Source organism: Lissotriton helveticus, chromosome 5_1 (assembly GCF_964261635.1).
Source record: "Lissotriton helveticus chromosome 5_1, aLisHel1.1, whole genome shotgun sequence".
Classification (NCBI taxonomy): Eukaryota; Metazoa; Chordata; class Amphibia; order Caudata; family Salamandridae; genus Lissotriton; species Lissotriton helveticus.
In genome coordinates, this window is record NC_136065.1 from 1,058,534,106 (window position 1) to 1,058,559,578 (window position 25,473).

The window sequence follows — 25,473 nt, forward strand, 5'->3', positions numbered from 1 at the left end:
CAAACAGCTTACCGGCCTTGTCTCCCTCTTCATAAATTCGACTTTGTATGGCATGGTTATGAAAAATTGCTCTTTCCCTGGAGAGGCCCTTATATTCCTCTTGTTTTAACTTCAGTAAGTGAAGGTCTCCCTGAACATCAGATTCAGCAACCCGGTCCTCTAACCTTATCACTTCCGCCTCCAACCTAGTCGCCTCCGCCTGGTGTTTCTTCTTCTTGCCTGCAACCAAGGGGAGGACCTCACCCCTCAGCACCACTTTATATGCCTCCCACAGTGACTGCGCCGAGTCAACAGTGCCCACATTCTCATGAAAATAGCGTTCCGAAACCCGGAGTATCTCCTTTTTAGTGGCCGGGACCTTCAGATGCCATGCATTAATCGGAGCTACCCTGCCAACCGCCGGTTGCCGAACTCGACCTGTAACCACATCGGAGAATGATCTGAAATGCCCCTGCCACGGTATCGTGCTTCTCTAACTGTGCCTGCCATAGCAGCAGGTATCAATATGTAGTCCAACCTGGACATACTGTTGTGTGCGGCGGACACATGAGTAAAGTGTCTCTGAGTCGGATTAAGGACCCTGCAACTATCAACCAACCCCAGCGTTTCAAGGAAATCAGGGAGCCACCTCTGCGATGGTGTATGAATTTGTGCCTGGTATCTATCTATTTCCCCATTGAGTACTGCATTGAAATCTCCCCCCAGCACCAGGAGACCCATTGGCAGGGTCAGAAAAATGGCACTCAAATCTTTGAAAGTATCGGACTGAAGGCCTGGTGAAACATATATTGACAAGAAGGTAACTGTCCTACCTCCCAGCTGCCCCGAGACACCTACATATCTACCTCTCTGGTCCGACCAAGTAGCCTAAATTTCCAACGGAAAGGAATTCTTTGTTAGGATACCAACTCCCCTAGACCCAGATGTAAACCAGCGTGTGCCACAAGTTTATACCCCCCTTTATGGAGGGCCATGCATCGATTCCCGAGAAGATGTGTCTCCTGCAACAATGCGACTTCTCGGGAATGTCTTCTGATTAGCTGATTTACCATACCTCTCTTTATCTTGTCACCCAGACCATTGACATTCCAGCTCAACACCCTTATCCCCGATCCCTGACTAGTATGTGACATTTACCCCACACCGCTAGCATCTAATTGCAATACTGTCACCCAATGCAAAAAACCAAAACATAACAAACCCCCAAACTGTGCATTCTTTAACCAAAGAAGATTCGCCGACCCTGGATCTCCCCCTCCCTCCCTGCACCCCTGCTTGTGGCTTACGCCAATCCCCAACTGGAAGTGTGCCTGTCACCCCACACTCAAACTCAACACCCTAACTAAATATAGTAACAGGGAGGAGAATCGATGTGTTATGTCCACCCCAGCTCTGTTCCAAACACTAATCCGGCATTCCGGGGTCACCCTCCGGCTCTCCACAGCCCCGCATCCACATCCCAATACTACAGCGGGGACAGCCCCCTGATTGACCATTGTCTCAGTGTCTCAATCCCACCGTCCATCTTCACTCGGCCTCCTGCTGGTCACCTTCTCCCTCCTGACTATGTCTCTCCGACTCAATCTATCCAATCTGCCGCCACCTCAGGATTATCGAAGAACCAGGTTTTTTCCGTCGCCTCCACACTCAATCTCGCCGGGAATATCATTCCATATCGCAAGCCCTTGTCTCTTAGTTTCTTCTTTACCGGTAGGAAGCTTTGACGTTGTTTCTGCACGAGTTGTGTGAAGTGTGGAAGTCTGTGAAGTCTGGAAAGAAGGAGAATGAGGCATTTTCATATTGGAGGGGACCCCCGTGCGTGAAATTCAGGACCCTCGCAATCATCGGGCGGGGTGGAGCACCGGGTTTATGCCTGCCCCCGGGCATTCTGTGTGCTCGTTTGACAGTGAAACAATTCCCCAGTCACTTGGGCTTATGATGGTTGAGAATAATGTCCTCGACAAACAGATCCGGGGCCGGGTTCTCTGCTTTCTCAGGGACCCCAATGATGCGTATATTGTTCAGTCTGACCCTCCCCTCAAAAACGTCCAGCTTCCTATCCGTCAGGGCCCGAGAGGCTTTAAGATCACGTACCTCCTGCTGAAGCTGCGTCATATCATCTATCAGGCTGGCAGTCTTTATATCCAATGATTTAACCTTCTCGTTTGGTTTTGTTAGGTCTGCCCGGATAAGGTTGACTTCTATTGTTACCGTGTCGAGTTTGCTATCGAGAGACTCCATTTTCTGCCCCAATGATGCCTGGACTCCTTTAATAGCTGCCATCACAGCTGACCACGTTAGTTCCGTCGGCGCGTCCGAGGAGCACCACTCGTTATTTGGGACCATTTTGCCTCCACTGGTGATCCTTTAGGCATAGTGTACCTGTCCAATTTGTTGGATTGGACCTGCTTAGGACCTCTGGAGGATCTGGGCATAGTCTTGTCAGGATCCCCCCTGGCCGCCATGTTAGTCGCTCTCCGGTGGGACTCGCCGCTCTGGCTCCGTATAGATTTGTGGGTCGCAGGTCAGGTCAGACCCCACAAACGTACCCACTCCCCTGCTTTATGAGATCGCCGCCTGAGGCCGACCGGACCAGATGGAATCTCTCATAGGAAACGACCATCTATAGTTTGGGAGCAGGTCACTGGAACCACCACGCAAATAGCGCCCAGACGGACCACGACCACAGCAGCTCAGGGTCTTCACTGAATCGACAATATACTGGGGCGCCCACTAGCGTTCTCTAGGTCTCAGTGGTCCAAGTTGATGATCAGGCCTGGGGCAGCAGCAACAACCAGGCAATGTGCCCCAACAATGCTCGTCTTTCCGAAGGGCGTGTGGACCGGGGAGCCACGGGGGCCACGGGGGCCACCCAACGCCGGTTTGTGGGCTGACGTTGCGACTGGGGCAATCAGGCCATTCGGAGCCCCAGAGACAAAGGCAGTCAGTCCTGCTGGTGCGACTCGCACCTCTCAAACATTGCTGTGCAGACCGGGCCACTACCGCCAGCCACTGGTAGCACCGCTGCTCCCATGTTAGCTTCACTCAGTATGGGGGGGACGAACAGCCTCGGCACCCCTGACTCCACCGGACATGTCCGTCCTCCCTCGCGGGCCGGCCCGGAGATTTCTGGTGGCCAGGCCCGTGGCGAACTCACTGTTTCTCAGCCACCAGCTACGCTGCTCCCCGCCTCCTTCCGCACTCTAGGGTGCCGCTCCCAATCGGCTCGACTCCGGTCCCCGTGACCGCAGCGGGACCAGAGACACACTCAGGACCCCAGTCACACCGCAGCTAGCAAACGGTAATCCTCGGTGCACAAATTCCGTCCTCTTCCACTTCTCACGGGCCGGCCCGGGCACTTCCGGTCGCCGGCGCCGTTGTTGTCACACTGCACTCCGGCCACCAGCGTCACGCGTGTCCCCCGGCTCGTCCGCGTCGCAGGCCGCAACTCAGTGTAACATATAGGCACCACTTCTGTATGCTCATGTCCGTTTCTGTATGTTCCTCCTTCTGCACCCTGAGGCAGGGGACAGTGCTTTATCAAAGATAAGTAACATATTCTTCTGATGGATACTTCTATCTGCAGATCCTTCCACTTTATAATAGCTACCACAGCAGTTCCTTTAAAAAAGTGGAGGGTCAGAGGAGTGGGCTCAAACCAAAATGTCCTGTAGGTCTAAGTGAGCAAAATACCCCTCTATGCATCCTGATTGTCAATGCAAGAATGCTTGGTCAATGTGTGCATTGATGTACATGTTGCTGCTTGACATGTTCTAAATACCCAACTTCCCTTGCTGACGCTGTTATAGCAACCTTACCTCAGGGGTATCCTCTTTGGCTAGGGCGTAACAGATCTTTATTCATTGGATGATTCTCTTCAACAGAGTCCTCTTCTATACCACCTTTCCCTTTTAGATATTGGCAAACCCCACAACAAGTTGGTTGTCAATATGATACTCCTTTCTGTGTGCATAGGGTATCCACCAGAAACAGCATTACTGAAGTTCTTTTTGGCTCCCCAGCCCATACTCATGTTCTCTGTGAATGCCACTCGTGTAATAGTTATTGTTGTCTCTTCCGTTCGCACAGTGGGTTCTTTGATGGTTTAGTGCAGAATTGACACCCTTAGGTTGAATGCTGACTTTGCATTTAAAACTACTCTATTGTTCTATTTGTTGAAAATCAGGCTTTCTACAATGTTCTGTAAACGCTCCTCTGTAAAACACTGTATAAAGAGGACTTAGGGCAATTCATACAAATTAAAAATGATAGATGATATATTCTAAAAGTGCAACGCATTAATTTTGCTTAGCATTCAATTTCTTAATTGCTTGCCACACTAAATTGCTCTATAACAACGCAGAACATTTATTTGAATTTTCTTCATGGTGATTAATTGTGTGCTTTTCCTTTCTATATGTTAATGATGTAGATATGAATTTTCTTTTGTCATTTATTAGCTACATGTGTACATATTGCTTATTTAACTTCTTCAGAAGTCATAGTAGATGCATTTTGTCCTGATAAATATCTTTTTAGTTATATTGAGTAAAGAAGTAGGAAACACAAATCCGCTGAGTTATGAGTAATTAAATATTTTTTTGAGCTTTTACTCCTTGCATACTGTTCATGCAAAGCTCTTTCTTGAAGTACTAGCTCCGATAAATGTTTATCGTTTTAAAACTCACCATGTGCCAGATTAGTATTTCGGTAATCGCACTAGAGGGCATGATGATGGCATATGTACTTTAGATTCAAAGTCTTTCTCCATACAAATGAGTATACATACTCATCTCATGTGTTATGGCTTTTGAGATTTCTCCCATATTTCCAAAGTGCTGTTGAAAATGATATGGATTGGACGTTTGGTTAAATATGTTTATTTCATTGCTGAGTCCTCGTCAAGAATCGCTAATACACTTTGGATTTCAAGCCATGCAGTTAATGCAGCAGACGTGTGTGTTTGGCAAACCCTCAGTGCTTCTGGATTTAGTGTTTGATCTCTGCTGTCTTTGGCTATCCTCAGGAGGAACCGTTGGCTTCCTTAGCTGTTCCCCTGTTCTGCGCTACATCTGGGATTGTCTGTTGGTGTGGTGTGTGAGGTGCGAGGGTTTCTTAGATTGATGTGCGATCTGGGCCTGTGTTATGCATTTTTTACTGTTTGAGATATTCCTTATATGCTTTAGAAGGTCAAGAGGGACTGATCACAACTGATTCTTGACGTGCCAGATTGTGTGATGGTGGCTGATACTCTGATCTGTCCCCGATTCTGTTTCTGGACAGGGAGGGAAGATCTGTTGCAGCAGAGGTCCTTCAGGTCTCCAATCCAAGGTTTTTGACTTTATCTTGTGGTGACACAGCTGTTGAACGCTTCTCTTTATGCAGGCTGCTGGTTGCATTTTTGCTTCCTGGCTGTCTTCAGAGGTAGTGAACCTATTGCAGGTGATGATCTCAAATATGTTGCTCTCTTTTGCTGCTGGCACCAAGCTATATTTGCCTGATGAGCCCTAGCAAGGGTGAAAACGGTCCTGGGTTACTTGTGTTCCGGTTCAGGCAGAACCTGCCCCGGCAGTCGAGCTGGAATGTTCCCATTGGAACATGCTCAAGACTAATATGCATATGACTGGCTCCAAGATGAGGTTGCTTGGTGAAAATGCATTGGGATGAGGACCTGAGTGATTGGCAGTGGCTGCGAATAATTCAAGCATTCCATCCATCACCTTGATGTTGTTGCAGTTGACGCCCTAAGTGCAACAGGTGTACCAAGATGTGGGTTCCGTGCTCACTGTGCCAATGGAACCAAGATATGTACCTGGGTGATGAGCCCTAAGGAGGGCGAAACCTGTCCTGGGTTTCTTGTGTTGTGGTTTAGGGAGGACCTGGCCTGGCACTTCCGACTCGATTGTTACCATTAGAGCAGGGTCAAAACTGATTTGCATAACAATACACCTGATGTCCACACATAATTGAAAGTGCGTTAGGTCCATCACTTGGGGGTCCTCGAGGATGACAAATGAGAGGAGGACTTGGCATCCCGTAGAAAAGTGGCTATACGGTCTGTTTTCCGTCTTGCCAAATAAAAAATCCTTCACCTCTCCTTTTGCTCTCAGACCACACTGGTTAAGATGGTCAGGGCGCCGCATGTTTACTGTAGACGTGGCTGTGGCCAGGTTGGCCCCTTTTATCATATTGGTTGGGACTGCCCAATACTACAGAGCTTCTGGGTGGCAGTGGTTGAATGTTTGAGTAAGGTGTCCGAGACTTCTCCTGTCCCCTCGAGGAATCTGAAGTTATAAATATCCATCAGCAGAATAAGCTGCTTACCTTCAGTAACTCTCTTACTGGTGGATGCGCACTGTCCTCCCTCCTTCCTGTTCGGTGGGGCAGACATTTAGAATTCTAGAAAGGTCCCAAGTTAGGTTCAATATTGCCATGTTTGCAACCTGTCAGGGTTGATCCATGTCTGAGGGCGAGGTAGAGTTGAAAAAGAAAACGGACGCCAGTATGCAAGCGTAGCTCCTATATACATCTCCCTATGGTCTTTTCTGGAGGGTGTGCGATATCATCTCAAAGTCTGATAATGCTACCTATTAGCATGTGGGAGCAATTGCTAAAAAATATTCTGGATCCAGTCTGGTCCATGAAAATTCAAAATGTGAGGAATCTGTGATAAAATATCCACTAAAAAGAGGGTTGCCAATCATAAATAACTTGTTCTCTGCAGACTATGTTGACAGTATTTGGATAGTATTTGGGAGCACAGCCAAATGTTTAGGTGCTAACATTAGCCACACATTCATATTATCGTAGTGCAGCACCTTCAAGCACCCTCTACTAGGCATGGTCTAGTTGATAATGGAGAATATCAGAAGCAGGAATAACATTTACTCCCTTCGGAAGAAGACGGGAGAAACAGGTGGAATTTAGACGCTAAAATGCTACCTTTATTGTGTATTGGCTATCTAATTATTAAATGGCTGAAACACAAATTTTTCTCTTTGTAAAACATTGATTTGATCCTAAGACAACTAGCAATCCTCCAAACGTGCTTAAAAGTACGAGCAGTGCTCCTGTCATTTCACGGAAGCACTTTTAAGAGGGCCAGTGAGTTCATAGCGAATGTTGTATAACCAAAAGAGAATGCGAGTAGACAGGAGGAGCTGGGTGTGCTGGACCATTTAATCCTCTATGAAGTTAGACCGTAAAAGAGGAATAACGAGAAAACATGAGCAGATCTGTTGTTACATTGTCGTAGAACTTTGTGGCTATTAATTCTAACCATAACCAGTTAATCCTGCTGGCGAGGTGGATTGGTTTTAGGAAGCACATTTTTAATGAGTTCGAGATTCGTGTACTACTGCTACCTAGCCCCCATGCGGTGTGACCTTTTCAGCCAGTGCTGACTTTTTGTCCCAAGCTTGCCGAGGTTTAAACCCATATTCAATATAGCGAAACTAAGGACTATGATTGCAGTGGAATTGCCAACAAAGACATGACTGGTTGGTGGTGTCACTCATTGTATGGGGCTTGTGTATAGCTGGGCCTGTTTGGGCTAGGGCAACTTGCACAAATGCAGTCCATGCTAAAAAAAGAAAGCTGCGTGTGGGAGAACGTATGCAAGCTACTCCGCTTTCTGTAAGAGGGAAGCTTGCAGTGACAATGATGACGGTGGTGCACCCCACATAGACACAGACAGCTGGCACTCGCCCCAGCTATGGCAAAGACTCTGACCCCTGATTCTCCTTCAGCTGGAGCAGACAGGTGCTAATGTGTCACCTGCATTGACTGGGCAGTCTGCTCACATCATGGATGGCAGTGAGAGGTGTGTGTGTGTCTCTGTCTGTGTGTCAGTATGTCTCGCCCCACTTCCGAATTTGGTACAGTTATCCCCCAAATCTTTTGTGGAGCTGGGGAACCGGGTTCGAGTTTCGGCGTTGGCTCAACATCCTGTGATTCTGGGCAAATCACTTAATCTCCCCATGCCTACCAAAATGATGTGTCCTTTTGCAATGTAACTGGTGCTCATGTAAAGCGCTCCAATGCTTAGGGGTCAAGTTTGCGCTATATAAAACTGTAAAAATGTATTTTTTTTAAAAGCCACTTCCAAGGCCTTCTGTGTGAGATCCATGTAATTGTGAGGCAGACACTTGAAGGGAAGGCCCCACACCCTCTTGCAGAGGCAATTGAGAACAACGCTGCCAGCGAGTGGCCTTGTCTGGGGGAAAGGCTCTGCCGGGCTGTTCAGCCGACAGGTTTATCTTCTACAGCCGGAAGCAAGCCAACGACCAGTGTGCATCAGAGAAGTTACCCAGCAGTATTAGGATAACGTGGATTCTGCAGGAAAGAAAACACAAGGCAGTGAGCCATTTGGTCAGGGGAGAGGGGATGAACTGAAGTGCAATTTTTTTTTATAAAGCCTAGATAATACTTTTTTCTCCCCTTATCAGCACCTTTTTCTCACACGTGATTATTTTCACCAGCCTTATGTTAGCTGCTCTCTGTGGCCCTTTTTAGATCTCGCCTGAGCCAGCGCGTGCGCTGCTCTGGCGAGACATTTAGTAGCTGCTTTAAAAGTGCTACCTTGCCGGCCACCAGCTTGCTATTACGCGCACAAGTGCACGCGACATGCACAGCTGCCATCTGGCTTTCAGCACGCGCGTGAATCCACTCCCCTACCCCCTCCCTTCTCCCACTCCCTCCTCGTCAGCTTTATTTTGCTTTCACTTTCGCGCCGCGCGGCCGTGTCTCTTTCACGGCCGCGCGGCTATCGGATTCATTTTTCTTTTTTTTTGTAACTTTCAGCGCGAGGTGCATGCTGTTTTTTTTTTTATGATATGGACCTTGACTGATTGTGTGTACAGTAATGGATTGCACTTCTGAGCTCAGCTGCAATCACTTCGAATACTCCCTGCACCCAATCCCAGCATTGGCTTCGGGTCAGTCTCGATGCTCTGTTCTTCGGTCTTTTGTCTCGCGCACATGCGCTCTACTGCAGTAGTCAAGATTTTTCACTTTGAGGGTCATGTTTCATTCCTGGCTGTTTTTATCTCTCCCATACACGTAACTGTCACTTTAACACGAAACTGGGAACAATTAGTCAGATTCCTAAGGCCACCAGTGTTGCACTTTTCTCCTGCACGTAATCAGCACTCCAGCACTGACCCTGCTTACCCAATCCCTCTCCTCATTACCCATAGATCACTCTTCTGGTAGTGACTGTCCTCACTGCGGTTCACATTTGCCAGTATTTACTGCCACCAGGTTGGCTTTCACTTTGCTGACAGGACAGTGCGCATTTGTGCAGACAGTAGATTTCACTGATTTCTACCTCACGCAGACTCAAACCCTTTAATTTCCCCGTTGGTTGTTCTTATCTTTCCCTGTGGGCAGATCACTATGACCCTTGTTACCTCGGCATTTTTAGTTGCATATACTCCCATCTTAGTGCTGACACTTGTCACCACACGGCATTCCTACCTTTCCGAGTTAGTGTACCATAGGACTCGCAGCAGTTACGCAATCCCACGTGCTGATTTGGTCATTATTAATTTTTTATTTTAAGTGACAGTGCCTGAAGAGAAGGCTGAAAATGCTCCCCTTGGGAGCCCTATTGGTGCAGACGAAAGCCGATACATACGGTTTAATGTCACCAACACCCAAACAAAGACATTTCACATTCTTGGCGATGCTTTTCCTGTCACAATACTGAACAGTAAGTACCTTCAATGTTTTAAATGTATTTGCTTTCTTGTTTGTACTTCTGCCTTCCCTTGTGTTTTTTTAGTCCTATAAATGGTTGTTCAGATGGTACGTGCATCAGAGGGGGCATTGACAATTTTAGAGTCCGAGATTTCTGCTTTCAAGTTGCCCTCAGTGTTTGTTGTATAAAGTGCCTTAGGCAGCGCTAGGCTGCTTTGAGGCACACAGCCGGAAAGACTATTAAGGAGGCATTGTAGCTGACTATGAGTGTTCCTGAACTCCGCATCCTTCTTAAAACATGTCTTGTGCTGCTTGTCTAACTTTTAGTTGGTATGGTAGCACTGTACATATGTTTAACAGTACTTAGTTTAGCGGCGAGTCAGCTGGCCGGCCACAGTGGTGCCATTTCAATTTCATTTGGTTACAAGTGGCAGAGCGCAGCTTTCTTGTCGGAAGTATTTTCTGATCCAGCTTTTTAGTTTGTCTAGGCCACTTTCCTAGACGTCGTGTTTCAACATTTAATCACATCTCGTGTTTGACATTGCTTTTGGATTGCCGCTTACAATGGATGCCTGTGGCAGAATTTGAATAACTTCTCCTGTCTTTTTCTATTTTTAGCAAATGTATATAAAATCGGTTAAGTGATTGCTCAGCATTGTGCTTGGTCCTGATATTGAAAAGCCCGCTCATAATTTGTGTGACTTATCTGTGCAATGCTTCTTTAGACATTAGAATACAGTAAACATAATTATTATAACATTGTAGGGAATTAAAAAGCATATTTTATGGTTCCATCGTGTTTGTTTATTTTCTGATTTGGTGGTATGGGCTTGTGGCAAGTTTCTGTTCAAAATGTTTTTTTTTTCGGTGTTTCTGATGGTTGTCTGTATGATGGCTCCACGACATAGAGTATGCAAGGGTACAGGTGCTTGTCTTTGTGGAGATGCAGACATGTTTTCATCCCATGCAGTCCAGGCCAGCAGCTCTAGGGCAGCAAACGCAAATATGTTTCAATGTCTTTGCTTTGAAACCACCGTTGTAGTGGTCTCCCACACGGGGGCCTATGTTATGCCACTACTCCCACCTTTGAATGACATGCCAAATCGTGGATCAGTGCTTCCTGAAATGCCTGTTGCATTTTTTTGTTCTTCTATGGAATGCAAGGTGGAATAACAACAAGCATTGGCCTTGCCAATAGGTCTCGCCTTTGGGAGCTTATAAGTGTTTAGCCATACAACAGTTGATGTTCTTGCACCAAGGATATTGTGCTGCATAACTAAATACTTAAAAGGTTCCAAAAGCGAGACCTATTGGCTATGCCAATGCTTGTTATCATAATAATCATAGTGTTTGTGCAGTCTTCCTGTGTCTGTCTCAAGCCATCATTCCAGCTACTCTTTCCACCAACTGCGGATCACCGACAACTAGCACGAAATATCTCATTCACGCACAGTCTTCCTAGCAGTCATTAAAAGCATGCGAGGTTGGTTGGACATGCACAAGAAACATCCTAACCCGCATGCTCACCTTAGCTTGTTGTTTAGAACATTATTTGGGGCAAGGGCGGTTCTTGCAAAATGAGGGCACTTTTGGAAAAACGCGGAATGTACTAGGAAAGGTAGGCAGATGCCCTCAATCAGCCCAGCTGACCGTCAAAGCACCACAAGTTCTCATAAGGACCATAAGTGCTGTATTTTTGCCAAGATGCTTCAAGGGCCGCACTTACCTGCCAGCATTTTAATTCCTTTTTTTTTATATGCATCTGAGGTATTTTGCTGCTCTGCGTGCACTGTATATGCCTTCATTCTCGTGCTTTATTGGGAGAACAAGTATGGATCATTTTTATGTTGCCCCAGACCCCACCCTCCTCCCCACAGAATCATTGCAATTTTCTGAATGTGGTTTATTTTATGATTATTGTCCAACTGTTTTAATACTGTTGGCAGTTTCTAAGGTTGTATGTCCATGGGAGGTTTTAAAATATCTAATGCTTCCAAGTTTCGGTGTTTTAATTTAGCTTTATTACAGAAGCTGTTCTGCAGCAAACGCTGCATGACATGTGCAGTGAATCATATGCTTAATCACACCATTGAGTGCTAATAGAGCAAATGCAAGTCGTTTACTCTTAATTTCATTTTATAAAATCAGACATGAAGATGTTGAATTGCAATATTCTCACTGTGCTCAGCCAGTTTTAGCTTATTCAGTTACTTTGTAAAAGCACCGGAGAGTGGCCACCAGCTCCATGGGCGCCGCGGGACTCAGTGTGGGCCCTCACACTCCGGTCATTCCAAAGACCACCTTGTGGAGAAAGTGCCCACATGCATTGGTATTAGGCTGCTGACCGTTTCCCCATCTTATTCACGTTTTTTTAAAAATAACTAAAGGTATTGGTGCATTACTGTTTGTCTTGATGTGATGCTGTTCAACATTTTACAAAAAAAAACATGTTTTAATTTAAAAACGGAAATTATTGGTGCAAGGTGCCCTTTGCATCTCAAGAAAGATGCAATAAATGATAATCTCGTGGGGCCCGTTCTGTTGGGCAAGAAAATGCACTTTTATGGTATACAAGCACTGCTCAGTTCTTTCTGCACATGGACACTAGCCTCCACTCGGTCTCTGGTAAGCTTCGACTCTTTCATGGAAGGCTGTGCTCCTTACTACCACACTGTTAACCATGGCAGGTCCATGTCCACCGCTTAAGTGGCAGGATTCTGCTCATGAAAAAGCTTTGACTATGGAGGTGTCTTGATCATAGTAAGACTCTGATGAGACAAATGCTTTATTTCTCTATTTGAGTCACAAGCAATTCCAGAGACTTGCTGATGCATACTGAATGCATTTCTGTTGAATACCTAATTTCCAAGGGATTCTCTGTTATGATTCCCATTGTACTCTGATTTATCCCATGTGGTTAACAATTGCAGCTCACCATTAAACATCCAGAAAACACAATTTCTTGTATCAACAATGACCCCCAAAATACCCCTGACAAGAGCCACCATATTTCCTAGTTCAAACTACAAACAAATCTGAATATGGCACAGTTGGCCGTTCAGATCATATACCCAAGGCGCGCACACAACCTGCTCTATTCCAAACCCTTGCATCGGCTCTTCTTCTCTAGTGGTGAGTGACACCATTTGCAGATGCTAGAACAGCAGTGAATGGTGGGGTACTCGAAAGCTGGATGTTGGGGTTGCATGTTACAGACTCTTTCTTTGACGGTCTCTTCACCGTCCAACATGTAACGCCTGTTCAGGAAATCTTTGCTCATGTAGAGTGGATTCAATTCTTTTGAAAGTGCAGTAGACGCTGTAGACAAACTTTGTATCCTGAAAACAATGTCCCTCATGCTCTTCAGATGCAGGATTGGCAATGCAAGGCTTCATTGTGAGTGCCCCGGTGTGTGGGTGGTAATTCTGCGCCTCCTGAGTTAATGATTCAGCGGTGCAGAATTAAAGGGGATTTCTGGCTCAACCCCTAGAAGTGAGACATTATCTATGGGAGTCTCTCCATTTCACCCCTGTAGTTTGTTCCGGAAATGTAGGCTGCTGGAAACTATGAGAGGTATGTGGCGATTAACAAAAGGTGCAGCCCATGGGGAATTCTGGGGCACTCTTATTCAGGCCCGCAGAGTACTCTTCTACTCTCAACCGCTCTTTGTGTACACAACATTGTGGCTCAAGTCTCACACCTGCCAATCGTTGCTTTGATGATGAAGCTTTGAAAAATGCTTGTCCAGTGACTCTTTCGACCTTGGGATTACTGTTCACGCGTTGCCTGCTTTTGATATTTATTTAATGGGGTCCGCGTGGATCTTGCATTGCGTATGTGAGTACCCAGAATAAAGACTTAGCCATGCATTTATGCTCAAAAGGCTAGTTATTTATCCACTGGTCCCAGGAAATTACTTACACAAAGAGGGAAAAAAGCCATACCTGTCTGGCAGAATATAAATTACATACAGAAGTGTTGCACACCCGTGACATCATAGCTGTGCACAAGGTCTTGACGGCCTGCCCTGCGGTTAAACATATTATGTTTCACAGAGTCGATATTGTGCTGGATGTTCTTAATTTAATTTTCAAATATGTTTCTCAATAATGTAAGACAAGTGTATTTGGTACCTTAAAAATAGCTCAGTCTTTCGCATCACTGAGTCATTTAGACTTCGTTTTGTTACCCAGCGTTCTTGTTCATAAATAATTGGTTATATTGCAATTCTGTGTTCTTTCAGGGCAATTATCAACCATTTCAATCCCAAAATCGAATCCTATGCAGCAGTGAATCACATATCTCAGCTGTCTGAAGAGCAGGTAAGATAAGTTTAATTTAAGGTTGCGATTAATATATCGCTGCTGTTGCTGACTGGCCCTGCACAGAACATTTCTTTGCTGGTTTTGATAAACGTTTAGGAATTGTATGCTACTGTTGTGTTTGTTTCTACTGTGGATATCAGTATGGTTGCAGTGAATAAAAATGTGTGAGTAGCATTATGCCATCCAGCTGTACAATGGTTTGTAGAGACATATTTGTAACGTCATCTCAAGTGCAGCTGTTTGTGTGTGTGTGTGTGGTAAAGGTCAGGCTGTGCAGAAAATCAGGACATTAAGCCGTTCACCAAACCTTTCTTCTTTTGAAATAAGTGGAGCAAAAGCAGTCGTGGGTGTTGCCCATTCTACGTGGTGGGGCAGTACGGGGAAAAATGAATATAAAATAAATGAATATACATTTAACTTCTACTGCCGCGCTGCACCTCACTGCTCCTCTGCTCCCTGAACCTCAGTTCCCATGAGCACAGGCTCCCAGCTCACCATGCAATCTCAGCAATTCTCTCATGCCATTACTTCCAGCATGAGAGAAGCGATGGGATTGGGAGGAGCGGCTGCTTTCACGGTCCAGCAGGGACTTGGAGCCTGTACTCCTGAGCCCTGCAGATATTTCCAAGGAATATCCTGAAGATATCCAAGTGCGCATGTTAGTTTGGCTGGCCCTAGGCGGCTGCCCAAACCGAGATTTGCACTTTTAGTGCCTACTACTCCTGCTCCTCATGCTGGTGATGCTGCGACCTAGCCCCGCCGTAGACCCGGCAGAGTCAGCAAACTTAACCGGTCAATAACAAATAAAATGTTATTATCATTTTATTTTTCATTTTCTGCCTATAAGCAGTTGGGCGATGCTCCTCCGCCATAGCGGAGGAGCCGCCCCTGAGCAAAAGGGAAGGGTTGGATTATTTTCAGATTTTTGTGGCATTCGAAAAATACTATGCTGCTATAATACTGACGTGACGGTCCCGCTCGCTTTTTCGGCCCCCCACGCCCCTGTTCCTCGTCCCGCTCGCTTTTTCGCCCCCCCCACCCCTGTTCCTCGTCCCGCTTGCTTTTCGGCCCCCCAACCACCTGTTCCTTGTCCCGCTCGCTTTTTGGCCCCCCCACCCCCCTGTTCCTCGTCCCGCTCACTTTTTGGGTGCTTGATAACCTGTAGCCTGAACGACACGCAGCATCGAGGAGATTCCTAACCTTTTCACACTCCCGCTATCCTTGGGGTCAGAACTAACAATGATCAAGTACATGTGACTATTAACATGGAGAAAATGACTACAGAAAATATGTTGAACCTTAGGGCACGTCCTCGTCCCGCTCGCTTTTCGGCCCCCCCACCCCCCTGTTTCTCCTCCCGCTCGCTTTTTGGGTGCTTGATAACCTGTAGCCTGAGAGACACACAGCATCGAGGAGATTTCTAACTTCTTCACTCCTCCCGCTAACCTTGGGGTCAGAACTTAACAATGTTCAATTACATGCGACTATTAACGTGGAGAAAATGACTACAGAAAATATGTTGAACCTTGGGGCACGTACTCTCGAGCGAGCGTAGCAAGGTAGCAGTAGGGTTAAAGGTCTGCAAGTTATACTGATCTCTGAAGCACGTACATCCACTCAGGGAGCGTTCTTGGCGGGAGTGGAACCTTTGACCTGCAGACTAAAGCCATATTTTTGCAACGACAAGCTGAGCTACCTTATTGCAATTACAATTAATTCACATACAAAGGCATATCTACGCAATACACACATTCATCTTAGTTAGCGGTAAGTGCTGTTTTCCTATGTTTGGAACCCGTAAAGTGCAGGTCTCATGCATATCTCAACTGCGAGCCCCTTGATGGATATGCAGCAGTTAGACAAACTCGCTGAGCCATTTCACCAGTTGGAGCACGTCCACTCCTGTGTAACCCGTTTTACTAGTTGATCAAATGCGATAAATGTAACCCCCCCCCCCTGAGAAGGCCATGAATTTCCTGGTTCAATGCATGCATTCAACTGACTGCTCATGTTTATTTTAGGACTATAATCGTCTGGTGTTTGCATACAGACCCTTTCAAAGTTGAGTGCAGCTGGTGATTCCTGGGCAGCTTCTCTGCATTTTATGCAAATCCGGAATTCTAGCGACTTGTTGAGGCTTTCCTGGTGAGCAGACTTCCCTCGGTGGAGTGACTGGGCACTTGACACATTAAAGCGGAAGTGTCGCCCAACGGTTTTTATTTTCGGCAAAAAGCTTACCAAAGTGACTGCAGGTATCTCTTAGTTTAAAAATACGTATTCGTATACCATTTTTTGATTGTCTTTTTAAAGCAAGGTTGTATTTTGGCTGTCGTGACCCTTTCCCGACTAAGTGTGACCTCAGTCGGTCTCTGGTTGAACCAGTGATGCCCCTCGGAAGGGAGGGGCAGGTCGCTTAGAGTCTGCGAACTGGAGGTGGCCTTGTCTTCTTATTAACCTCCGTCTATTCCAGGCACTTGAACCTCAACTCACGGTACTAGTAATGTTGACGCCTGCGCCACTGTGATGTTGTTTTAGACCCTGGTCAACCCATTCCGCCGCTGCCTATATGGCCCGTTATTCAGTTGTGTGTGTGTGGCTCTGTGTGTGTGGGGGCCGTTGTGTGTGTGTGTGTGTGTGGCTCTGTGTGTGTGGGGGGGGCTCTGTGTGTGTGTCTGGGGCGCTCTGTGTGTGTGTCTGGGGCGCTCTGTGTGTGTGTCTGGTGCGCTCTGTGTGTGTGTCTGGGGCTCTGTGTGTGTGTCTGGGGCTCTGTGTGTGTGTGTCTGGGGCTCTGTGTGTGTGTCTGGGGCTGTGTGTGTGTGGGGGGGGGGCTCTGTGTGTGTGGGGCTCTGTGTGTGTGGCTCTGTGTGGGGGGGCTCTGTGTGTGGGGGGGTTCTGTGTGTGTGGGGGGGTTCTGTGTGTGTGGGGGGGCTCTGTGTGTGTGGGGGGGCTCTGTGTTTGTGTGTGGGGCTCTGTGTGTGTGTGTGGGGCTCTGTGTGTGTGTGTGGGGCTCTGTGTGTGTGTGGTTGTGTGGGGCTGTGTGTGTGTGGGGCTGTGTGTGTGTGAGGCTGTGTGTGTGGGGCTGTGTGTTGGTGGGGCTCTCTGTGTGTTTGTGTGGGGGGCTCTGTGTGTGTGTGTGGGGCTCTGTGAGTGTGTGTGGCTCTGTGTCGGGGGGTGCAAATGCAATAGGTCTCGTTTATTTTAATCACCTGTTTTAATGAGGTTTTTAGAAAGGCCATCAACATTTATTTCCACCAAATCCATTAGTGATACCATAGCGAGAGTTAGTCCTAGTTCTTGCTTGTTTGATGTGCACTCTTTATAAGCTATTGCACAGTTGTCAATTAAGACTTCAGACATTGAAAACGGTCTTTCTTATCACCATAACATCAGCTAGGCATGTGAACGGGCTACAGGTTCTTTCTATCAACCCACCTTACTCAACATTAATTCCAGGTAGGTTGGTGTTGAGGACTTGAGCATCCTTTGTATCAAAAGTGATCATTCTAGGGGGCGTGGTCTGGCCATGAAGCAAGATGGCCGCTTGAATCCAGAGCTCCTCGCTGTAGAGCCCGAGATGGCGGTGTGAGGGCTTTCTCGCTGCATTTTGCCGGTCTGAGCCCTGATATCGAATTACGACACGACCAAGAATTTATTTTTATTTATTTAGTGTGTCTTATATCGCGCACGGCTACCCCAACGGGGTGTCCCGGCGCTTATGACCAGCTGACGGCATTAAGCAATGTTCTCCAGTAAAGGTCGAACTTGCTTAAGACTGGGGACAGGAAAACAATGTCTTACTTTTTAGAACTAAAAATACTTTAAGAAAATTATTTTCTTTTTTACTATTTGTAATTTGTATATGTACACTTTATGGTTGTGATAAACCAAATAAAGTTAATTTTTGACATTTTTGACAATGTTCTCCAGTAAAGAGTTATGTGTGGCCCTATGAGCAGAAAATGGCGGTTCATGATGCACACGCGAAGCTTTGAAACGGTCCTGTGAGCCTGTGCGCTGAGGAGAGGAGTAGCCTCTTCTCATTGTTTTGCTGTTCCGGCCCGTAGCTGACCCAACTGCCATTTGACTCCGTTGACCCTGGAGTCTGGCGGCTGTAGCCTGGTGACACAGCCCCTTGGAGGATGAGGCGGATGAGGTGACCTGCTCTGCTTCTGGGGCTTAGTAGCGCCCACCATTTTTGGCATTTTGGCTTCCTGACCTTGGATGGGAGAGTGGTGTGCACCGTAGTGCACATCGCAGCGCTCAGGTGAGACCGGCTACTGAAGAGCCTCACAGGCAAACAGGGTACTCCTTATGGCTCCCTTTGGCGTATCTGAAGTTTACTAGTCCGCCATTTTGTGCAGACCCACAGCGGTGTCTGGGACTACTACTGGACGTGCTCCTAAATGTATGGACAGAGAACTGTTCACCTGCTGACACTCAACAGCGACTGATCCTGGAGGCTGCCTGTTGATGGCGGAAAGTGGTGCGGTAAAACAGGATGTTGCCTATGACTTCCCTAACCAGAGCCATAGTTTCCTGGTCCGCCGGCCTGTGCTGACTTGCGATTCTTCAGTGGTTGGATTACTCCACAGCCCCAGCGAGTCTCTGTTTGCTGCTTTTCACTCCCCAGGCGGGACTATCGATCCCAGGGCTCCCTGTAACATGGCTGCAACACTACTTACCTGTTTAGACAAGAGGGGACCGGTCTTCGACCATCTCTGACCGTCATCGCCCAGAAAAGTCTGGACGTGTGCCCCTCTCTTTCATCAGTGGTCTACTGTGGTAATCACCTGAAGACGTCTTCTACATCCCTGGTTATCTGGAGTTTATTACTGTTCACTGTTGGTCTGAGCTTACTGATGCTCTAAGACAGGTTGAGAAGGTGGCACTCAACTGAGGTGAAAGAGCTGCGCACCATTTCTTCAGGCTCTCCACTACCTCCAAGGCGGGGTTTCCATTTATTTGGTCACATGCTGAGATGAGGTGACCTCTTCCTCCGAAAGAGTGGTCTGTGCTCCAGTTGTGCTTTGAGATCCTTCTTGTTTGCCTCACACCTCATGCTGTACTGAACTTTGCTGATTTGCATCGAACTCGGTTGAATTACTAGTCTAGTGACCCTAGTGTTTTTCTTGAGGAAACCTATTTAATATATCATAATATCAATTACACGAAAGAATTTATATGTCAAAAGACTGTCACAAGTCGGTTGGTGATGCCTTCTGGTAAGACATCTGGTAAACCAACAACACTACTCCTCTTTTCGGAAACCTTAAACCAGGCCGTCCCACCTCAGATACTAGTGGCACCACTTTCTCACCTCAGAAGTCAACTAATCCTACAATGACAACCTCGACGGAGTCTACCTTGGAACGGATACTACAAGAAATCTCTGCTGTGGGCCGACGATTAGAGGGTATGGAGACCTCTATATCTATTCTTACTACTGAGACTAAATCTATACGTACAGACATTGCTGGATTATAGAGCCGGATGCATGGCCTAACTGCGTGGGTTGTAGTTGTTGAGAACTGCCTTGATGTTATACCAGAACGAGACCAATCATTTTTTTTCTCAGGAGTAAGGTAGTAGATCTGGAAGATAGAAGCCGTTGAGATAATGTCAGTTTTTTTGGCTTTTACTGAGAAAATAGAAGGCTCAGATGCAAAATCCTTTCTTAGAGAACCCCTTCCAATGCTCACAGGTCTTACTTTTGATCCACCTTTGGAGATGCAGAGAGCCAATCATATTGGTCCGCCCAACACAGGGAAAAATATGCGACCACGCCTGATCATCGTCTGCTTCCTACGACATGAACAGGCCCGCCAATTGATCATAGCTCCTCGTACCCATGGCCATATACATTCAAAGGTCCTGAGATCAGAAGGGCAGCAGATTACTCGATAGACACTAATGACCGTCGCAAAGCTTTCCTTTCTCTTAGACCCCGCCTGCTACAGCTTGAAATCAAATATGGCCTCTTCAGGCCTGTACGTTTGCGGTTTACCAAAGATGGGATTTCCAAGGAGTTCTTTATTCCAGAAGACCTTCAGCATTTCTTAGACAATCTTTCTCCTCAGAACATGGAATGTACTACGTCCCCACAAGAACCTGGATCCCATCTCCCATCATTAAATTCTACGATATCCGCAGGTGGGTCCCGACGTAATCCAGGCCGGTCCTAGAGCAGGGGCCGAGACTTGGACTGACCTGTTCGCCCTTTGGGAGACCTAGCACAGGCCCATCAGGCAGTAGCTGCCCTCACACAGGAAAGAGAGGGGGACAAATCATGCTCCCCTTTAAAACCTCCTTCATCAGAAGAGGGTGTGTCCTGAATTGTGTTAATCGATTGACCTCCCTCATTTTTGATAATTTGGAAATCTGCTGTCTTGACACCCATTGAAGATGAAATCGAATTAATATATGTACTTCAGGCAGTGGCAGCCTTTACACATCAAAGAGACAATGTCTGATTGCGCTCTCCTCTAATGTCTCCCCCCTTCATCCGAGGAGTGTGTGTCTTGAACTTTGGCTCAATATGTTGCCTTTCTTTATCGATGAGTTGATGAACGTTTGCTGCCTTTTTGCCTTCAGAAGATAGTGACTAGATAAGTACCTGAACTCTTGCTCATCCTCTTATATATTGCCTACTTTATAATGTACTTCTATCATCCTATTCTCTTTTTCAATATTTTCCAATATATACCTATGTTAACATTTCTTCGGTCTCAAAGTTTCTTCCAAAGCCTGTTTGCTTATGCTTTTCACTTTGTATTGGTAAACCTTATATGACAGGAATTAGGATCAGTGACTATATGCTTGAATGCCCAATTATATGTTATGAATTATATGTACTATTATGCTCCTCCTCTCTTAATCCCTTCTCACACATTTCCCTCCCTTCTTCCTCTGTTTAACCAATATTTATGATTTTTACTATGAGTAATGAACTTTAACTATGATAATATTTAATATGTAATTGTCAATATTTAACTACGATAATATTTAACTACACAGTGCTAATATTTAGCTATGATAGTATTTAACTGTGATAATATCTACTTATGATAATATTTAATATTTAGTTACCACTACTACTATGTTATGCAAAGTTTGTTTGATTTTACCTTGCATCTGATAATTTCATATTACATAGACCTTCCCCTTCTTCTCCCTTCCTCTCCTTTCCCTATGATCTCCTCCTATTCTTTAACACTATACTTGTAAGATGCCGTCTTTTCCCCCCAATTACTTCAACTTTTAACTCATACTAATGGTCAAATAATCGAACTGTTGAATACTTGAGTATTCTTATTATCTCAATCCCAATACTGTTAATATTATTGCATAGATGTGTCTTTTACCTCTGACTTTGTCACCGGACGGGGCTCCTCTGGCGCGCATAGCCCGAAAGTTTAGACCCGCAGAGAGCAGTCCCATCCCCCTGGTGCTGCGTTTTTCCTGCGTAGCACATATACCACTTTTCCCTTTCTTTCCTTTGTCTTTTTTCTAGTTTTTCTAGATCCTTGCTTTCCCCCCTTCTCACTTACTCCTCTGTGTCTTATTTTCCTTTCACAACCCTTTAACTTCCTTGGAATTTTTCAGGAGGTTATTGATCACATCCTTGATATTTCTCCTTACCCGGATCATACTTTCCATCTTCCCCTTTCCTTTCTTCAATTCCTTTCTTCAGCTCCTTTCCCTTGCATAGCTTCTTCACTTATTCCTTTTTTCTATCCACTATCGTTCCCCTGATACTCCTCCATTATCTGCACAGCTTTTACTTCTATACGTTATTTCCTTCTTTGCTTCAACCCCCCGTTACTTAACACCTTTCATTCCTTTCAGCTTTCCCTTAAAACTAACCTCTTTCTCCTTCCAACGCACTTTTGACAGCGAATATATCTTCTCCCTCTCACCCATCTCGTGGAATGTTAATGGCCTTATGACTTTCCTTAAACGCAAGAAAGTACTCTCATATCTGCAAATGAAAATAACTAATATTGCTCTTCTGTAAAAGGCTCATCTGAATGCTTTGGAATCATCTAAGTTACAGCGAGAATGGGTGGGAAAAGTAATTCATTGCGGATTAACAACACAATCCCCTTCTGAGAATTGCCAGCCACGGAAATGTGGAGTAGCTATTCCCTTACACAAATCCCTACCCGTTACAATTGTCAGAACCTGGGTTCAGCCAGAAGGCAGATATGTCTTAGCTAAGTTAAAAATAGGAGATAGGATCCTTTGTGTTGGCTCAGTATATGCTCCAATGAGTGCTAAACGCTCCTATCTTCTCAACCTAAATCGCATGCTAGTGGAAATTGGAGCATCCTGCTACGTCATTGGTGGTGACTGGAATCTTGCCTGTGACTCAGTTCTAGACAGAACAGGTCCCTTAGGCAGATGTAATGAGGGAGACAGAGCCGTTTTGGGTGACATAACATCGGACCATGAACTGGTGCATCATTGGCGCCTCTGTCATTCCTCAGATCAGGAATACACCTTCCTTTCTTGTGCTCTTGGCACCCGATCTAGGATAGATTATTTTCTTATTTCACATTCGGTAGTTGCAATCATTAGTGAATCCCTTATTTTTGAAGCCGCTCACTCTGATCATTCTGCGCTCACCTCAGGGTAAAGCCTCAGGGTAAGGTCTCATCTCTCTGATTACTTACCCAATAATAAATCATCAGTTACCTCCAGTAGAACTGTCTGGGCAGCTGCGAAACTATTGGGAGATGCAGCCAAGGCCAATAAGTTAGCATCCCTGCATCGTACTGAACTTGAGGCTCAAATTGGATGGAATCCCTGCGGAATATTATAAATGGTCTGGGGAAGAAACAATTGATACTCTTCATTCTGCCTTCTATGAGGCTGTTCAGACATCCTCACTTGGTCCTATTTCTAATAAGGCATTAATTGCGGTTTTCCCTAAGCCGGACAGAGATGCGCTAACTTGTGGTAGTTACCGTCCTATCTCCATAATAAATGGAGATGTTAACATCTTGGCAAGTATTCTATTGTCCCGACTCTGCAAATTCATTCCTTCCCTCATACACCACTCACAGGTTGGCTTTGTCCCAGGTCGTTCCTCTAGAAATCACCTCCGAACATTAGCTTATACTTTATGGGCTGCAAAAGGGATGACAGAAGATGCAGTGGCCCTTTCCCTGGATGCAGAAAAAGCGTTTGACAACATTGACTGGGTCTATGTCTTTGCCACCATGAAACGCTTCGGTCAGGGGATCAGTTTATTTCCAAGGTCTACTTATTATATGACAACCCTGTAGCTCAGGTCAACTGTGGTGGTTTTCTTTCGGAACCCTTTCCAATTCGAAGAGGTACTCGCCAAAGCTGTCCCCTTTCCCTCCTTTTTATTCTTGTTAGCGATGGAACCCCTTGCCTCACTCATTCGCCACTCATCGCAGATTCGGGGTATACCTATAGCACGATATGTATCTAAGTTATAGCAATTCGCTGATGATATCCTTCTTACTCTTAAGGATCTCTCTCATTCTTTACCAGCCTTACTCGAAATTATTAATGAGTTCTCAGCCCTTTCTGGTTATAAGGTGAATTGGGACAAAAGTGAAGCTCTCCCACTCTCTTCCGGCACCACAAAAGCATCAATTGATGGATATCCCTTTTGCTAGAAATCGTCCCAATTAAAATATTTGGGATTTTTGGTTAATCGTGGACTGTAAGGGATGGTCTCAGATAATCTCTCACCCCATATAGTGCAAATGGAAACTGATTTTGCCAAATGGTCTCTTTTGGGTTTTTCCAAGGGGAGGAAGAGAACAAGTGGGGAGGAACGATCACTTTACCTTGCTTTACTTGTGCTCTTGGAATGCTTCCGATGGTAGTTCATTTGTCCTCACTATGTCGCGTGTTCATCGGATACGGGCCTTTGTCTGGTGATCTATGTCTAGCTGCTGCCAAATTAATGGCTCGCCGCTCCCATGGTGGATTAGGTTTACCATCATTGTAGCCTTACTCTTTAGCCCTGCACCTCTCACAATTGGATTATCTGCTACCAGGTGCGACTGACCCCCCCACACTGGGTCACAACAGAGCACTTCCTACTTAATTGTGACAACGGCCTTGACTTCTTATATAGTACTCGTAAACCACAAACATCTCCTCCGCACCCTGGGATTCAAGCTACATATCAAACATGGCAACGAGCGCATCGCTCCCCGTTTGCACTCTTAGGGCCAGATGTACAACCATGTTATTTAGTGAGTCACAATTTGCGCTCAATTGCAAGTCGCAATTTGTGACTTGCAAAATGACAAGTACAACAGTGTCAGAGACACTGTTTGCGATTCTCAATGGGGTCGCAAATTGCATGCCTCATCAATATTCATGAGACACTCGCGATTTGCGACCCCCATTGAGAATGGCTGGCCCTCTCAGGTATGGTGGCCTGCTGGGCTCAGCAGACCTCCATGTCCGAGACTGCTTTTAAATAAAGCAGTTTTTAGGTCTCGTGACCTACAATGCGCGCAAGCGCATTGAGGGATCGAGAATTCAAGTGCTCGAAATCCTCGTCAAACCAAGGGCTTCGTTCCTTGCAGTTTTCTTGAAGTTCACGTGGCCACAGGCACGCGCTTTTGGGCCATAAACTCTGTTCCCCACAGCCTTACATTCATTTCTCCTCCCCCTCCCCAGCCAGCTTCCCCCAGGCCGTAGCAGCACTCCTCCCACACTCCCATACTTAAAAGGCTTATCACTTCACACGGCCGCAGGCCGTTCAAGGCTTATCTCTTCACACGGCCGCAGGCCGTGCAACCAGAGCACTTCAGTTGGTGCGCAGCCCCCCTCCCAGCACTGCCTTGTTATTCTCGGCAGCCAACTTTTGTTTCATGGTGGAACAAACCTCACTGATAACTATCGTCTATTGTAGCGAACAACACCAGGTTCAACTTGTGACTTCAGGCGCTACACGCATCTTTGCAGGGTGTGTGCACAAGCTAACGCCATTTTTTGTAGCTACCTTTACGAGTATCATTGGGTATTACGACCCTGTCTACGTGCCTTGAAGTAGCATCCTGATGGCTTAAGGCGCTTGCTCACAAGTCCGCACTCGATGCACTCTCTTATCTTCTCCTTCCTGCTACCCAGGCTCCGCATTTCACCCATTGAAATAACTTTTAGAGCAGCATAAAAGGGTATACAAACAAAGTAATGTAACTAAACAGAACATATATTCTTAACTAAATGTGGCATATGCATGGATAATATATGGAACGTATGTAAGCATAACATACCATATGTAGAGTGCAGAGTGCAGATTCAGAGTGCAGTGTGCAGAGTGCAGATTGTGAGTGCAGATTGTGAGTGCAGATTGTGAGTGCAGATTGTGAGTGCAGATTGTGAGTGCAGATTGTGAGTGCAGATTGAGAGTGCAGATTGAGAGTGCAGAGTGCAGATTCAGAGTGCAGATTCA

The 25,473-nt window shown here is 46.0% G+C and overlaps 1 protein-coding gene across 1 annotated transcript in view; it reads left to right on the plus strand.

Annotated features, from left to right (window-relative positions):
- Positions 1-25,473, plus strand: part of ARMH3 (armadillo like helical domain containing 3) — a 693,715-nt gene that overhangs the window by 562,007 nt on the left and 106,235 nt on the right. Inside the window, exon 24 of the mRNA XM_078643614.1 lies at positions 13,943-14,021. Coding sequence (XP_078499740.1) covers positions 13,943-14,021 — 79 coding nt within the window. The remainder of the gene's footprint in view (positions 1-13,942; positions 14,022-25,473) is intronic.